Here is a 19,214-nt window from a genome sequence, read left to right as displayed (position 1 = left end):
TTCAAATAATTTATTAGATTATTCTGTCATGGAAAAATCGTTAATAATTAAGGAATATCTTTATTAATTCTTTTAAGGAACTGTAAAGATTCGGACTTTGAATAGTTTAGAAATTAATTTGGAATATTTTGAAATAATAAATAATATACATAAAAGTCTAGATATTATAATTTTGACTTTATGCACTGAAATATAATAGGATTTTCTGATCGATTTCGCTTACAAAAACTAAACCGACACTACACTCGATACATGTATTAACTTAAGATGATGTAACTACGGGGTCAGTAAAAGGTCTCGAGGTTATGTTCTTTACACACGGCAAGGAAGATTATCAGAAATTAATGAGGAAACAAGCGGGTTTGGGAATTTATTATGGAAGGATTGATTTGATTCTGGTCAAATTGGTGGACATGGAGGACACTATAGGTGATTTGTGTGTGGCAAAGTAAGGAGCATTAGGGAATTAGGAAGGATTTCTGATTGGATGTAAGAGGAATTCGATGGTTTAGCTCAACTCTTTAGGACCAAATAGGCCTTATTAGAGCCATGTAAATGAGTCTTTTGTAATTAATTGGTAGTTAAGACCGTTTGTCTAGGAAGTATTGTGGTAGCTAGAATTAGTCGTTATTGTAGATGTAAGTATCCTAGGTAGTGGATTTGTTCGACAGGGATAAGATGAGTATTATTAAGGATAATATAGGACAGGAAGTCAGAGGTTAATGGCGAATGGTAAAAGTAGTTTAATGAGATTTATTGGAATTTATTATAATTCTCCAGTTTTGACATCATTCTTCAATGGTTGCGATATAAAACTGGTGAGTTGGGGATACAATTTATGGTTCCTTTTTCATTCAAAGCAAACATGTGTCATCATTATAAGTGGTGGGGAGAGTGTTGAGATGTCAGCTGTATAGGGCCAACTATACTAACCTGAGATACACCAGTAGACTGAGGAAAAATGTATAAATAATCAATGGGAAGAAATTATTAACTTTGAACAATCTGTCAGTATAATAGGAACGGATAGTTGGATGGTAAGAATTGAGGCGGTAGGTGGTAGTAATGTACAGATATTGAAAAGCAGTTCTGGGGGCCCAATTTGACTTTTTAAGGATTGGATATCATTTTGACATAATATTTCAGAAAAAAAATATCATTATAAAAAATACTAGTAACGTCTGATTCATCGTGCTTTGGCCTACTGTACGATGAGTCTTTAGAAGCCATTCAAAAGTGTTTAAATAAAATCATTCTGGAGTAAATATTTTAAATTATTATAATAATAATCATCAAACCCATCGGCGTACCTCTGTTGTGACTTCCATTTTAAAAAAGGATTTTTAGATTTTGTTTATTAAATTGTACCCTTGAAATTTATTTATTTTTTCCAAACTACTATTATTTTGTACACCTCCGCACCGAAATTAATACAGAGGTTTGCCCTAATCAAGGCAAAAACTTCTAGAATACAATGGAGAGTAAAAATAAACATGTGTCCTTCACACACTGTGACAGGCTCCTATAGTGATAAATATGACCACAACACACTCTCCTTATATATTCCTTATATAACATTAACTATAAGAAAGATAAGATCGTACTCTTTCCAGTTCAGAGGTTATCCCGAAGATGTAAATCAAGCTACGACTTACAGAAACCTATGAGGAAGATCGGGAACGGTTAATGTAAACAGAAAAAAAACACTCTCTTATCAGGGATGAATTATAATTTTAATAATTGAAAGAGATTTTTTTTTTCAAAGTTTAATCTAATATTGGTGAAAATTTGTCTTAATACCTTGAAACTATTATTTGATCTAGCTTGTTTTAAAACGTACTTTTTCTTTAGTAATTTTTTTTTTAATGATTTATATCGACTTTGATTAAAAATGTTTTTAACAAATCTTCTTAACTGTTATATAATCCCTAAAACATGATATATGGAAGCGTGCCATGTCTTAAATAAAAAAAATATATATTAGAATTCCATTAAATCGGAAATATATATATACTAATTGATTCGTTCATAAATTTCATACAAATTTTGGATTTTATCAGATTTTAATGAATTAGTGGTTCAACACAATTTCAATTTTACATTGAGTAATATTTGTACAAACAAAGGCTTTAAGTATCTATCTAGTAACCTAATAGTTGGAAATAACCTAAAAACCTATACAATACGCTATAAATATCCCATGACAACAGTAGCACTTGGGAGCCTATCAGTAAATATCAGGGATATGTGGAAAATTTGGAAAGAAAAGAAAGCCGAACTTATAATAATTCACAAGCCTGGTAAGAACGCTAAACAAATCAGCAGCTTTAGACCTATCAGTTTATTACCCATTTTTGGAATATTACTGGAATCAGTTATATAAAAATATCTCAATTCTTTTTTTCAAAGCATCGAAGTAATTCCTGATTTCCAATTCGGTTTTCAATACAGTCATTCCACTTCTCTCCAACTGGTAACACTATCGCAATTTATAATTAGCGGATTCGAAAAAAAGAGACACACTCTGGTAGCGTTCTTAGATTTCCAACAAGCATTCGATAAGGTCTGGCATCGAGGTCTCTTATATAAACTAAAGAAAGCAGGCACTCCAGAATACCTATACAATATTCTGAGCTCATTCCTCAATGGTAGAACATTTTCAGTCAGAATTAATAACAAAAATTCAACCCTTAGACAAATCAATGCCGGTACTCCGCAAGGTCCAGTCCTTTTTCCCATTTTGTTCAACTTCTACCTTCACGACATCGTCCAGTCCACACACACCTCCATAGCTATGTTCGCTGACGATACAGCTGTGTTCTCTCAACATGATGACATAATAATAGCTAGAAACACTTTGCAAAGTCACCTTAATGATTTAGAACAATATTTTACTAAATGGATGATTAGCTTGAACATTGAAAAATGCAACTCAAAAGTTTTTACTCTTCGACACCCACCAGATTCACCGGATCTAATCCTCAAAGGTAAAAATGTGAAATGGAATCCTGCCAGTGAAACAGTAAGATACTTGGGAATTCACCTAGATCGCCCCCTTACCAGGAATCACCATATCAACATCAAACTTATGCAAGGTTAGCAATGCTATGTTCTATCCTAAACAGAAATTCCAAACTAAAACCAGAAATAACTGTTCTTATATTTAAAACAATCCTCAGGCCACTGCTGATGTACGGCTGTGAAGTCTGGGGAGCGGCATCCTTTACGAAAAGGAAAAAACTATAATCTTTTAAAAATAAGGTCCTAAGAATCGCAGTTAATGCTCCTTGGTTCATAATAAATTGCCAATTGCATCGCGAATTACAAATGGAGTCAATAGAGGATTATATCAAAAAACTGTTCATGAAGTTCCACACCCAGTTGCCGACAGTTAAAGGAGCAGTGACCTACAACCTGGGAAACCCAACCTCAACCCGAAGACTAAATTCCAGACTGCTGCAGGACATTCTTTTATAAATTTTTAATAAATATAAAATTAATTCATAGTCACACTACCTCTATTCACTTATTATTATTATTCATTATTATTGTTACTTTTTTTTATTATTATTTTTTTAATCTCTTTTCTTCTCTCTTCCCTTTTTCAAATTAACTTGTTTCTTTTTACTATTAGAAGACAATTGTTTGTTTTATTTAAGTGTACCAATATCATTATTTTCTGTTATTAATTTTACTTTCCTCTTTTATTAAGAAGCATTATTCTTATCTATTTATTTTATTATTATTTTTTTTCTGTTAATAAGAACATTTTATATAGGGGTGTCATTTGTATGACTATACCCCCTCATAATCAACTGTTAAAAAATATATATAATATAAGTTATATCAACCATGTAAGGCCCACCAGGCCGATCTGGTATAAAATAAAATAATTCCAAGAAGTCCGAAAGACATTCTGGATAAGATAGAAAATTGTATGGCTTTAAAACGAAGCACTTAGTCTCCATAGCATAGATTTGGCTGCTATGGGACACACATTTCTATGTTAATATTCTGGCAAAAAGAGGGTATGTATATATTTCGTAATATTATTAAGATAGCAATATATAAATGCAAATAACCAACGAAATGGTTCTTTTAACCCTTTCGATCACTGTTATTATCGCATAACAAGCAAAGTGGCAGTTAAATAATTACTATAATATATTAACATTATTAACCAATTGACTGATTAATTTTAGGAAAAAAAAAATTTTTAATTGGTATTTGTATATAGTTAAAATATCATGCAAATGGTATTTTATTCTCGAAAAAGGCGGAAATACACGCATATGCTGCAATGCTAATTGTATTTAATTTGTTTTAAAGGATACTTTGTTCCTTTAAAAAAATATAGAACACAAAAACTAAGTTTTAATAACTTTTTATCTCTCATTTAATTTCCAAATTATGGTACAATAATATACCAAGGAATATATATTTTTTAAGAGATCAACACTACTATATATGGGCTCTGCTTGTACCCGCTTCAATATGAATTTTCATATTGTAAACTGGGATTTACAGTTCCAGCCAGGCTTGCTCTGTGCCTTTGTTGAGTTTCATATGCAAGAGACTTAAGGCTGTTTAATTTTTTTAAACGGTTGTTGCTCTAAATAGATCAATTAACTTAAGAGGTGTATATATGATCGGAATATTTATCTTAGGGCTCATATGCCTTATTCATATTACATTCGATAATCTTCTAGTAGCCTTCGACACATAGTAAGTATCGCAAACACTTAGGCCCGAAACAAGAGGCACTACATAATCACATTGATGTACCCGACTCACTGCCATGGAATCTGAAACAGGAAATAATATTTGATAAAATCTCTACCGCAATGATAAATCTAGAAGATGGATGAAAACGGTAGTTATTAGTTAAATGACTATTGCTTGGAATTCTGAAGAAGCCAATGACTAACAGACAAATGTGTCATAATGCAGAGGCAATAGCAATTAGTTGTTAAATAAGACATACTGTGCGCAAGATCAACAGCCCAATGGCTGATAATTTTATTTTTCTTCAGGCCGTAGTGCCAAAACAGCTCAAACGATTTTGAAACTTACCTAAAGTATTCTCCTTAAAGACCTTACGTGTTTATACATATAAAACAAACACCTGCAAAAAATTAAGAAAGAGGAAAAATGACTCCATTTGTTTGAATGTTGATGGTAGAGTATTATGGTTTGTTGAATGCTAATAAAATTCCTTAACGAGGAGAAGATGGTTGGGGTGCGGTCAAATATAACACAAATAAGTTGAAGTATTCAATCGAGCCAACGTTTCGGCCAGAGTTTCAAGGCTTCATCGGGTCTAAGAACATAACAAGATAACAACCAATGAATACAGATAATATAAACAGAATGACATAAATTAAATGATTGTACAGAATGGAATTAATAAAATTGAAGTGATGAAAGAAGTGAGATATAAAATGTTTTCATAGGTAATTGAGAAAGTAAGTAAAATATAATTAAGGTAATAAAATAAAAATTAGAAGTTATATAATGCAAAGAAATATGTATATTTTAGTTTGTTACTAATTTAAAAATTATAATTATGGAATGAAAAAATAAAATTGAGAGAAAGAAAATGTATGTAACAAATGAAATATGTAACCATAATATTAGATAAAGAAGCAAAATATAAGTTAAGTTTAACAAATGAAATGAATAGAAAAAAAATTGAAAACAACAACAATAATATATGGCGAACATAACGAGGGGGGTGAAGAAATAAAGATAGGGAAAAAAGAGAATAAAACATAAAACAAACCTGTTACCTTAGAATCGTGCCGCCAAGTGAGTTCTGCGCCGCAAACGGCCAGACTCAGAATTAAAAAATACGTTAGTGAGATGGCAAAGTGTTTTTTTAAAAACAAAGTGGGTAAAAATTAAAAAATAAAAGTAGAAAATATTTAAAATTTAGAAGAGAAAAGCGTGTTAGAGGTTGACGACAATTGGTTTTAGAAAATGTTAAAAAATATATATATACGTTACAAGGATGACGAAGTACCGGAAGATGACAAAGTGTCATGAGTATTTAACAACAGTTAAAAAGAGGAAACGTGATAAAAGGGTAACGACAAATGTGTTAGAAAAAGTTTAAAAAGCAAATAATACGTTACAAAGTGGGTGAAAAAAAGATAATAAAAATTGCTTTTTTAATAAATTAACTATATGCGAATATGTTAATGATAAGTTGTGCTTGTCAGTTTTTAAATTGACGGAAGAAGGTTCTCATTGGATATAGAAGCTTTCAGAGATGAGCCTTTTGTCATGGTTACGAACTTTAGCTAGTATAGACGTTTTGTCAAAATCGAAGGAATGATTGAAAGAAAGAGAATGTTCCAAAAGATTTTAGGCAGAATGATTATGTGAGGAAACATATTTTATTTGTGTTAATAGTAAAGATATTATATTTGTGTTATATTTTTAATGAACCCCCTAACCATTTTCTCCTCGTATAAGCCATCCACGGTTAACTATCTCTCATAATTAGAAATTCCTTTAAAAAAAGAAAAGAAAAACCTATCAGATCAGTACTAATAGAAATACCGCGCGTCAGATGTTTTTGTGAAATTATCTAAGTTTTTGTAGTATTTTCCTCGAAAATCTAGTCGGGTCCATTTTTTATTAATATTTCAAAGGTTTTTGTTGGAACAATATTTGAACGTAAATTGACAGTGTTTAGAGTGCATTTGGAGAGTCGAAACGCATTTCTGGTACTCCCACCATTCTTTATTTTTACTTTTTGTTTTAGCGGTTTTAGAGAATTATTGAAAAAACTTTTCATATGTTTTAAAATAATAAATAAGAGAGCTAGAGATGAAGTACTACAGTACACAATTGTGTATTTATATAACATTAGATTTGCAAAATATTTTAATGTAATGTTGAAGAAATTAACGAGGTACGACTAATTACCCGAGAAATACTACTTAGTCTTTTCTATGGTAAAATAAATAAAAAAAGTTGGGAAACAGACAGGATTTCATAAAATTTTATCAAAATCAATCCCTCCCTCTCTTCTCTATTTTAACAATTCACGACTTCTACTTTGACCAGTTCAAAAATCACTTTTGTCTCCCAGTAAAAAAAATGAAATCAAGTGAAAAAATAATTAGTGTATAGAAAAAAAGAAACGAAGAATAATAAAACCAAAAGTACCCTATTATGAAACAAGTTTATGCAATTATTATTTGACAATACGCTTTAATCTAACTTTCAAAAATGGAATTCCATCTTTTATAAATCAGTCTCACAATGGCATTAGTCGTTTCTGCTTAACATCGAAGACTAAAATTTATCTAATCAGGCTGGAATGTTTCAAGTTTAATAGTAAAAACATCAATTAAACAAGAAATGCCATATGGCGGCATAGTATTAATAATTAATTAGTTAGTTATTTTTTTCCGCTAAAGATTTCCCTTTAAACAATGAGACATTAACCAATTAAATTATTTTTTCCGATATATTATATGTTGAGTGATACTTTAATTGTGTCAGAAGTTTCAGTTATTTATTTAATATGGTCGTTAGTAAAAATCTTGCATACTTATGCATATCTTTTGCTCTGTCCTCAAGTCGAACTTCAGTTTGTATATCTACATTAATACATAATGCTATTTGACTTTTCATAATATAAGTAGAAGGCTAAAGTTATTGAGTCCATCGGTCTGGAACTAGCGGTCCATAACCGCCCTGGAGATGGAAGAGATATCTTGGAACACAGAACACTCTGTGGCACGGGCCAGATCCTGCTAGCGATTGTCCTGGACAATACCGCTCCTTCTTTCTACCACCGACTGTCGGCTTCTTGTCTCTTCGCCTGCTGGCCAAGGGTATTAGTGGAGTTTGGACTCTAGGGAGCCTATAATTAAGAACTTTTATGTATTCAATAATATTGAGCATTTAAATCTTTTTTTCTATAAACCATATTATGAAGGGTATAGACTGATTATAAACACTTCATGTCAGCTCTATAATTATGATAATCTCTGTCTATAAAGATATCAGAGTTAATTAATATAGTTGTTACTGGTTAGCAGGTCTGCCCATAGATGGTGCAGCTTCTTTCTCTTGATATAATGATTAATAAATAATAATGTTGAATGGAGTTTCTTTCCTAAACATTTACATTTTAATAGAAGAATGAATGTTAATGATGTAGAAATATACTAGATAAATGTAGGTAAACAACAAAACGCGTACAAATTACTTTTGAAAAGAACAGATGTAATGGAAGATATCTTCTGTTAATTTATTATCAGTAGAATTCACAGTTTATATTTTCGTAAACAAACTTCGATAAGATTCTCTCGGCAACAAATGCCTACAAGTTTAAGAACAGCAATAGAAATGAGCTAGGAATATAGAAGGAATAAAATAGGATAATATATATCAACATAAACATAAATCAATGATGTGTATTTCATGCTACCCAACGGTATGTATTTATGCAATGATATGTATTTGTGCAATGTAAAGTATTTTGTTTTAATTCAACAATTTTTTTTTTATTCTGTATGTTTTACCAAAATGTAAAATAGAGAAGATTGTAATTCAATTTTTCACTCAATAATTTATGAAATATATTTATATTTTGATTTTATAACAATTCTACCTTATTTATATAATATTTGAAGCAAGTCTATGAATATAGCTGGATCAATAGTAGAGACATCTCATATATAACAAGGGATTACTTAAGTTTACTGGAGTGTTAATGATACCTCAGATTAGTTTCCCAAACTAAAATAGCCATATGAATTTATCAGAATATTTCTAGTAAAACCATATATTTCTGAATATAGTCCACTAAAATTAGTTTAAACCTTAGCTGTACTTAAAAGTAAGTGTAAATTAATTCCTGTAGAAGTTTTTTCATGTAAACATGTTCTAAAGTACGATGTAAAACAGTACACAATCGGTTGAGGTACTGTAGACCTAATATAGTAATTTTTCAAAATGGCCACTATTAGGTTTATTGCCACTAACTCCAAAAGAATTACAAGTTGATGAAATATCACAAAAAAACTATTTTACATTGAACATTTTACATAGTTCAATTTGAGTCCTTAAAAATTGTTAACGTTCATTTATTCCCGATGAAAAGTTGTTTAAAACCCAAATTTTTGTATCTCCAAAAAAAAATTGTGATTTTGACGAATACTCCATTATCCTACTTAATAAAATATATTAAGAAATCTACTTTTAATAAGATCACAATCCTCACACTTGATTCTTGTTGGTGACTTCGTTGGTATTTATTCTCAGATTTATTTTGTTTTATAGAGAGACTAAGAAACTTATTATTTCATTTTCCCTTAAAGAGTCATCCCATAGTTTTCTAATAAATTTATAATACCACATTTAAATAAACAATATAACTATTTTAGTATTAATATACGTTAGTAAATCTTAGCTTCCTTTAAAAATATGTTTTCTTCTGCAGCCTGCTCTGCCTTGGATGTAACACAAATTTGGCCACACGTTTTACCCCTTCCTTCATTACAATCTGACCTGATGGAAGATAAACTGTTAAAACCCTTATTATATAATAGGACCATAGAATGTTACTTTGGAATTTGTAGATCGGTAATTATTCCTCAAATTAAGAGGAGTGAAGCAAAGAGTGCACGTAAAATAAAAAAGATCTTAATCGACTGACTCCAACAGGAATTAGAAATTCTTTTTATTTCCGAACCACTACAGATTGTTTGGCATCGACTTGAGAATTGGAATTTATCAGACGTTTGCTTCTTTTCGCCTTCAAAGGAAGCAATACTTCTCCTTCTAAGAAGCTTCTTTTCATTGTGTATTCTCTTTTAAGTTCGAAAGGGGTTTGAGCCTCATGCTACACCGAAGCCAATAGGGTAAGCGGAACTGGTATCTTTGAATCGGTGAATGTTTTGAAAACCAATCAAATTGATAGAGTTAATGTTCTTAAATTAGATTGATTTTCTTAGTAAGAAGGAATCAGAAGATTAAAACCAAAATAAGTGAACCCTCAAGATATGGGAAATTTCTACTCAACACATAACTAATAAGTATTAAGTTACAGTACTACTTGTTAATCAGTATTCGCAAACGTTTATTATCTGTTTCGGATATTAGAATCCTGTTGTATAATGGAAGCTAATAATTTTAGAACATTGATACAAGTATATAAACCAGAAAATATAAGCACTAACACCTTTTGATTCATAATGGGGACAGCTATTAGTGATATAGGAGTAAAAATATTTATAAAAACGTAGATATGTGCAGTAATAAATTACTTTACATTGACTACATTTGGTATTCGACCTGTCCTGTGAGTTCTCACGCAGTGTTAAGGGTACGTTGGTCAAATGTAAAATTTACTTATTCGATTACAAAAAGTCATTTCATGACGCCTAAATCATCCGAATACCTTTTCATTGTCACCTATTCCGTCATTACGCAGATGAATATTTTTCAAATAAAATTCTAATACAATTACTAGTCTAATTATATAAGCATTGTTAATAATATGGTATTAGTCTTTATAATTATATATTCACTCCGAAATAGATTTTATTATCAAATTTCATTAGGTTACCGTCTGATATCATTACTAAATATAATGTTCAGGAGTCAAAACAACACAATATGTAAGAACAAACTTTTGCTGTTTAATGCCATTACAATTGATAATGTTAATGAGGAGTATCAGAGCACTGGCTTATCCTTGTTTCATTCAACGTAATAGTAACTTCACTACCATTACATGTACTATCAATTGTCACGACAGTCATAGTGCGATAATACTCTAATGACTACACCTATAAACCTATAACATCTACAACCGTTCATCATCAAGGCGTACATGTGACTGTTGCTTCACTGGAATTACATGAACTATCAAATATCACGCCTATTACGACAGTAAATGCTATCATGACTGCAACTATCGCACTGTTCACGACCCCAGTTGCTCTAAGGTTAGAAAATTGTATTTTTTTACTCATTATAGCTAATGAATTCTACTATTGTACTCATTTAGAATGAAGTACCAACTCCATTACTGGTAAAATACTGGAAACACAAGAATTCTGGAGTACTTACGGGAAAGTTGAATTTTGTACTCATAAATCAGCAACTGAAGTACTGAATTTAGTTGTCGTTACTCAAACATGGTCAGTATTAGAGTAAAATACTCCGTACTCGGTACATTTTGCTCATCTTTATTAAAAATTATAAATTACAGAAGTATGAGATATGTTACACAAAAGTAAAAAGTTACATTTACAAACTACTTAAATTTAAATGAAATGTTAATTTAATTTTTTCTTTTTTTTTTACACCGCTGAAATCATTTAATTAAAAATTTCAATGAAATCTACTCAAAAAGTTCACCGATTTTTTTGTTACAAAACAATTAAAAAATATAACTTTCCTTTTTTTAGAATTTAGTTTTGTTATGATATTATTTGACTAAAAATGAAGGAGGATTCATTAAGCCTGTTTTAAAAAAGTATATATATATATATATATATATATATATTCACGGAACGGCCTTTCAAAACCACGCGAATATCATTACTTTTTCCTTCTCACTTTCTCTCTTCTTCTCTCCCAGTATCTTCTCATTACTTCTGCGTGCCTTTGCTTCCTCTCTTCCGACCACGCAGTACCCTTTCGTTTTTCTTTATTAGCCGCAAGAACATTTATTTCATTCAATTTTTTTCCGACCTGTTCTCTATCTAGACAGTCCTTGTCTGTTATTTTCAATTTCCTTGTTTCCTCTCGCATTTGCTTCACACACATATTAATATTATTATTAATCAAATTTTAATTTTATTGCATCATTCAATTTCCAGATGTTCATTTTCATTTCAGTCCCAAGACTTTTTATAGCAGAAAAATGACTTGAAATATTTCTGTAAAAAGAACTTTTAAAAAATGCATGCAAAATAAAGTATTTTAAAATAACAAAATTGAAATTAAAAAAAAAAAAACTGTGGCAGCGAATACTTATAAATTACAAAAAGAAATAAACTACACATTTTAGAAATATACTTATGAAAAAAAAAATTACTTCTTTGGTAATAAGTAATAAAGTAAATAGCCAAAGAAATGGGGAGAAAATCATTAGAATTAAGAGTCGAAAGCTACAAGTTGGAACTGGTGAGAAATGCGGAAGGGTAGAACGGACTTAAGGAATGATTAGAGAAGTAAAGTGTTCAGAAATTGAAAATTCTGAGACCTAATGGAACGCGATTACTCGCTACATAAACTAAAATACTTGAATAAGGAAGGACACATTAAAATCTTAGCTCTTCTTAGAGCATCGAATGAAATTTTATAAGTCATAAAAATATAATATAAAATTTAATTCAATTAATGTGTTCATACTCATACCATTCTACATAATGTATGTTTTTAAACATTAGTAAATATATAATACGTGTCAGTAAGTATTAATTAATTCATAAAATAATTTATCTTTATAAATATTGACTAAGTATACAATTCATTTTTGTAAAAATATTCATTAGGGATATAAGTCATATATGAGGATAATATAAATCATAATGACTTCAGGCCAGCACCTGTCACCCTGATGAAGATCTCAAATTCTGGCCGAAACATTGACAAAAAAAAAGTTTATACTTATTTCTGTTCTTCACCGAACGGAATTGGACGGTACGCTCAACCATTCTTCCCATACATAATCCAAGGTCAACTACTATTTGACCAGTATATAAATCATGTTGGTAAATATTAATGAAGTATATAATTTATGTCTGTAAATATTAATTGAGTATATAAATAATGTAGGTAAATAATTATGAAGTATATAATCCATGCTAGTAAATATTAATTGAGCATATAATTCAAGTTTGTAAGTAATAATTGAGTTTGTAAATATTAAACTTTATTATCACAACAAACGTAATTAAAAGTTTTAATATTAATGTGAAGAGTGACGAAATTAGGCAATTTTGACTGAAATTGGTGACATGGTCAGAATAGCCACCACAAAGTTTTTAAATTATTGATGTGAGTGTAAACTTTTATTTAAGATTGTCCTTAAGGATGGCTTAATTGACCGTAACGTTGGACTTTTTAAAGAAATTAAGAGTGTTTGGAGATTATTGGATACAATTTAATTTATTTTAACAATAATTAAGCATATAATTCATGTTCGTAAATATTAATTAATCCACTCATGAACCTCTTAAATAGACACGGAATGTTAAAAAAATAAATAAACAACAATTTAATTAAGAATTCATTTCCTTGAGATGTATTAGGACAGCATAAGCACTACAATCAAATATTTGGAAGTAAGTATTTGCAATAAATCCAATTCTATTTAAGAAATAAAATAATATAACGTATTTTATGTAACTATCTCTTCCTAGTTCGACTATCTGCGTGTGGATAGTCATTCTCAAAGCGGCGGAATACATTGAAATTAATAAAATTAAATATTATATCTACAGTCTCATATTTACAAACTAATATGTAAAGTATCGTTTGAACAAGAAAGAAACTTTAACGTGAAAATCTTCTGTACTGTGCTATACCGCTACTAGCGTGAAACACACCTTCGTCGGTTATTTACCTAAAAATGCCACTATGGCAGCAAACGGACATCAATACCTACATTACGAATGTTATTGTTTGAGTATTTTTTTTATTAATTAAAAAAAAAAAGTAGGAAATCTTTTACAAACGGTAAAAAATCCAAATGGCAGTGAACGCAATATTCTAAATGCAATCCTTATAAATGCTGTGGTAAATGAAATTAATTTACTGAAATTATTGTAAATCCTTCTATTCCGCGAAAAATAGTGGAATCGGATAGAAATCTTTCTAATACTGAGTGAAAAAGGATATCAAATCCGCCCACGAATGTTTATAAAAATCCAATCAGGATCGCAGTTGTTTTTCGGGAGCGGGAAAATCCAGCGAAATTGAATACTACCTTCAAGGGAACGTTATTCTACAGAGTGGCGCGGTAACTTGTTGTTCTAGGATTTGGAGAAGATACACGTGGCACTACACGTGTCCCAGGCCACGGTTTATCCTGAAATATTGGGAAAAGTTATGTTAAGACATTACCAACAGATAAATATTTGTGCTCTTCTAGTTTTAATTAATTTTCTCAAGCTTTGGAATCAATAAGTAACTCTAGTTTATATGAGAGGATAGTTGGGAGTGCGTAACTTATTAGCGCCAACGTTTCGGCTGGAATATTGGCCTTCATCATGGTTATGAACAAAAAAACAAGATAACAACCGATGAATAAAAGGATATGTAGAATGATTAGAAATACGAAAATAACTAACATTATAGAAACATAAATTGTGTTAACGAAGACGAATAGTTTAATTATTATAAGAAGATAAAGGCTGTAAGAGAAGAGTAATATTAAAATTAAGTAAGAGGTAAGAACCATAAATAAAATACATATGCACAAAATGAAAATTATTAAAAATAAAGTAATGAAAGAAGTAGGAAATAAATAGGTAATTAAATATGTAAATAAAAAAGCAGAATTTATAAAATAAAAATTTAAAGTTATATAATGCAAAAGAAACAAAAATATATGAATATTTTAATTTAATAATAATAATTTAAAAGTAGAGGTATGGAAAAAAAAGAAAGAAACTTAATAATTGAAAAATATATTAAAAATTAATATTAATAGTGTTTTAATAAATTAAGTATTTGGGAAAAATTAAACGATAATTTCTGTATATTGGTTTTCAAATTGACGAAAGAAGGTCTAGTTGCATACAAAAGCATTCAGTAATAAGTCTTTTGTCATGTTTTATCAAAATCAAAGGAATGGTTTAAGGAAGAATAATAATGTAAGGAGACAGAATATTTGTGTTGAGATGCAGTCTTTCATGGGTTCTAAAAGCAAAAGAAACGGTAAGAATTAAAAGCAGACAAAATAGCAGAGATTTAAGACAAGGAGGTCATCTGCATATTATATACTCTTTGTCTTAAATCTCGATAAAATCCCTGATATTTTATCAGTCATTAATTCTTACCATACGCGCATTCATTTTACTGTTGAAGTTGATAACATAACAATAATAACTTTCTTCCTTTTATGACCTCCTCATCATTATAAACCCAGACAACACCATATCCACTGACAAGCACAATGAACTTTTAAGCTACAATGCCCATCAAAAAATTAACGTAGATAAAAACCTTATTCACCGTTGCCTTTCCCTCTCTGATTTCCATTCTCATGAAATTAACATGTACCGCATTAAACAAATACTCTTAATTAATAACTTCCTCCCTTCCTACCATATCAAACATAAACTTGTAAAAAAACTACAAAAATTGTCTCACCAGTTCTTTACAACCCCTCTATATCCCCTTATACAGGTAACTACCATACATTCCCTCTCTTTCAAATAACATCCAAAAATCTTACATTCCACTATACCTGACCTTCGTATTGCTTTCAGATCTCACAACAAACTATCTATTATTTACTCGCATCTTAAGGACTCTATCCCTCTTCTACACAGATCACATGTCGTATACAACATCCCTTGCTCACTCCTGAATGTAATCCCGCTTATACTAGTGAAACCAAAAATATCTTAAAAGACCACACCACAAAGCACAAATATTCTGTCTCCTCACATAATTATCCTGCCTCAAAACTCCCAGAACATCCTTTATCTTTAAGCCTTTGATTTTGATAAAACTTTTATACTTGCCACATTCCGAAACCATGACAAAAGGCTCTGAAAACTTTCATATGGAACTAGAACCTTCTTCCGTCATTATAACATAACAGAACTTATCGTTAACATATTCCTCAATACTTAATGAATTAAAACACTATTATTGTTATTTTTCCTCTGTTCCTGTTCTTCCTGTTCTTCCTCTGTTCCTGTTATTCTTCCTGTTTAATGTTTGTTTTTAATTATTTGTCTTCAACCATTTATGTTTCCTTTTTTAAATTTCTTATTTTTACCCATCCAAGTAACTTGTTAGTTAATAGTAACTCCAAGTTATTATTAGTTATTCTATTAGTGTGCCAATAAATTGAATATTCTGTATTATTAATACGTCTTCCATATCCCGCTTTCCATTTATTGGCAATTAAAAATAAATAAATATAATATGATAGTTAATCACGCGCATATGGAAGTCATTAACAAGTTAAAACTGATTGGATTAGCAACAGGACATATAGACCTGGAGGGCAGGCATTTGTTGAGGTACGACGCAAACAACTATCTATGTTTTAGAAAAAGATAATTTCATCTTTAACGTGTTCCACCAGCCTAATTCATCTCCCTTCCCCAACTATTAGAAAACAAATACACATCTCAAAAAAATATGAAATCATAAAGATTTTAGAATTGTAGAACAATCAAATTAAATAATGCATCAAAATAGGCAACACTATCTAATCTGTCGTCCAGTTTTTTTTCTTAAAACCCTTTATGTATCTAACATAATTTAGAGTTGTCTTAGTCTAGATCTACATAGAATAAAATTTTTTGTTCCCGATATATATGTCCTTTTACTGTTTGGGGAATATGTCCCCCCCCTCACATTTGAATAGAATTCAAGATGAATATGAAAATGCTGCCATCTAGAGGGAGAAAAAAGAAGTGAGCAGAGTACCCCTTGAAAGAGTGAAGAGGTAACACAGACAAGTGAACCCTGGCTGTCTAAGGCAATTATTAGTCAATTATTCCCAAGGATGAGCTAATAGTTTAATCAACACCGCAAGGCAGGGGACAAAATCGGGGTGAGGGAACTAGAGAACACAGCAGAAGAACAAATCCTCATTATAAATCAAAACCAAATCAACATCAAGTAATTTCAATATAATTCATTAATGTAATCAACTATCAAAATTAATAACAAACCCAATAATACAAATTTTAATCATCTTTGGTAAAGCATAATCAATTGTCATTAATCATTCAAGAATAGAGATATTTTATTTTGTTCATTATAGTTATTATTTATTTCTAATACATTCACTTCTTGATTCAAACCAGCCATACCAGTATATAAAAACTATTTTGGGTAATATCCCCCAACTTTTACTCCGGGGAATACCTCAATTAAACATTTACTCTACTTCGTAACTTCTGTTTCAAATTTTTTTAAAGAGAAGTCTTATTAGTATAAGATTAAAATCAGTAATTGTACTATGGTGAACTAACGACATACTCACAAAAATGTCTTCTGCTCCTTAAGCGCTCACCTGAAACAGCCAATAAGACACTATTAGGAACTAAAATTCACACGATTATTATTTGTAAGAAGAATAATACTTATTCGAAACAATGAGGTATAAGTTCGCCTAATGTTGTGAAAAATTATCACAATAAAAACAAAATCATTAAAAAAATTTGTAATTAAAATGTATTCCAATATTTTTCATCAAAAATAAGTGAGCTTCTAGGAACGTCTGTTGAGTGTACAAACAAGTCGTAACAAGTTGTTCACCTCATGTATATGCTAATGAGCCTGGAGAAAATTGTTTTCCGTCTGGAGTCCTCTTTAGGTTGAGTTACTGCCGTTGTTTCCTTCTGTTGTAGGTGGTCTGATCACAATGACGTCTTACAAATGTAGAAGCTCTGAACACTTCATGCAATAAGGACCTTCCTAATTAATGTATTTATTTTCTGATCAACTTTGGGTTACAGATTTAAATTAAATTATATGAACATTTTTGTATGATTAATAAATATTCATATATAAATATCTAACTCGCTATTAATATCTGTTTTAAATGCAACATAAGATAAGATAAGATCCACCCTTGGGTGGAGAGAGTATTTGTCCCTACTAAAAAGTTTTGCAGAGGAGGGTACGAAAAAAAGGTGGAGAAGGTGGGTTTCATTTCACTTTTTAATTTTAGCAACTTTTCAATAATACTCGATTTAACGAACTGAAGTCTCCTCAATTTCACAATTTGTATAGAGTATTAGTATTATATATCACCTTATAATATTTGACGTACACACATACGACATATGTAAGACTTGTTACATCGACCAATATACTCACAAAGTACTAATAAAACAACAGTACAAAATAAAAGAAAGAAAAGGTTCTCAACCGATCCGACCCCTAAAACTCCTTTTTTTATTTCTAACTCTTCATTAAAATAAATTAGAACATCATACTTATATAATACATGAAATATATTATATATGCTTTTAGTATATAATACATTTCATTTAGTATATAAGTATGATGTACTAATTTATTTAAAAAATTGTACCATAAAAATTAAAAAAAATAAAAAGAGTTATAGGGTAAAAAAAAGGGGTTTTAAAAGGTAAGGTAAGTAAAAATAATAGGAAGGAAGGGTTCTCAATCAGTCCGACCCTTAAAACCCCGACTATGTTGGTATATTATATTTATTATATAATATATTATTGTGTGTATATATATAATATATATGTGTGTATATATTATATATATACACACATATATATTTATAATAAAGGAGGTAAGAAAAAAAAATTTACATACATTATTGAATGTTTTAAAATGAAACTAACAGTTCAAAAGACAGTATTTCACTCCGTTTTCCAATTGTAGCCAATTTTTCAATGCTGCTCGCTTTAACAAATATTCCAGCTCTAGTCCCCTCTTCCCGTATTAAATAAATGTTGTAAAGGTGATAAAAGAGCGCAACCCCGATTATGCGGCGGTGTTATCTCACCTTTGAAACATTTATTTCAAACTGGAAGAGAGGACTTAAGTTAGTTAATATGAGCAACATTGAGAAAGTGGCTGATATTGGAAACTACTCCCACCCTCCGAGGTTGCCTTACTTATCTTACCTTTGAAACTGACACTTGTAGCGAGAAGTATTAATCGATGTAAGACATGCAACATTTTTCGAATGAGATCATAACACTAAAAAAGTAGAATGGTATATTTCCCGGCCAACCCACCCCACTATTTGGTTGCGCTCTTATATCACCTTTACAACATTTATTTAATACGGGAAGAGGGGACTAGAGCTGGAATATTTGTTAAAGCGAGCAACATTGAAAAAGTGGCTAAAATTGGAAAACGGCGTGAAATACTGTCTTTTGAAATGTTAGTTTAGTTTAATTTTAAAACATTCAATAATGTATATTCGGATATTTATAACCAAAGTCAACACGTATAACATGCAAAGTAATTTTTTTTTTCTTACCTCCTTTATTGTAAAT

The 19,214-nt window shown here is 30.3% G+C and overlaps 1 protein-coding gene across 1 annotated transcript in view; it reads right to left on the bottom strand.

Moving 5' to 3' along the window:
- LOC106686337 (tyrosine-protein kinase transmembrane receptor Ror) overlaps window positions 1-17,242 on the bottom strand; it is a gene marked incomplete at its 5' end in the record, with an annotated part of 36,253 nt that extends 19,011 nt beyond the window's left edge. The window contains 1 exon segment of the mRNA XM_014429571.3: window positions 17,213-17,242. Within this exon segment, the coding sequence (XP_014285057.3) occupies window positions 17,213-17,242 (30 nt within the window).
- Between the last annotated feature and the right edge of the window lie 1,972 nt (window positions 17,243-19,214).

Source organism: Halyomorpha halys, unplaced genomic scaffold, assembly GCF_000696795.3.
Source record: "Halyomorpha halys isolate HHAL.00 unplaced genomic scaffold, Hhal_1.1 Scaffold809.1, whole genome shotgun sequence".
NCBI lineage: Eukaryota > Metazoa > Arthropoda > Insecta > Hemiptera > Pentatomidae > Halyomorpha > Halyomorpha halys.
The sequence above is the reverse complement of the archived record's forward strand: the minus strand, read 5'-3'. Positions and strand labels throughout refer to the sequence as shown.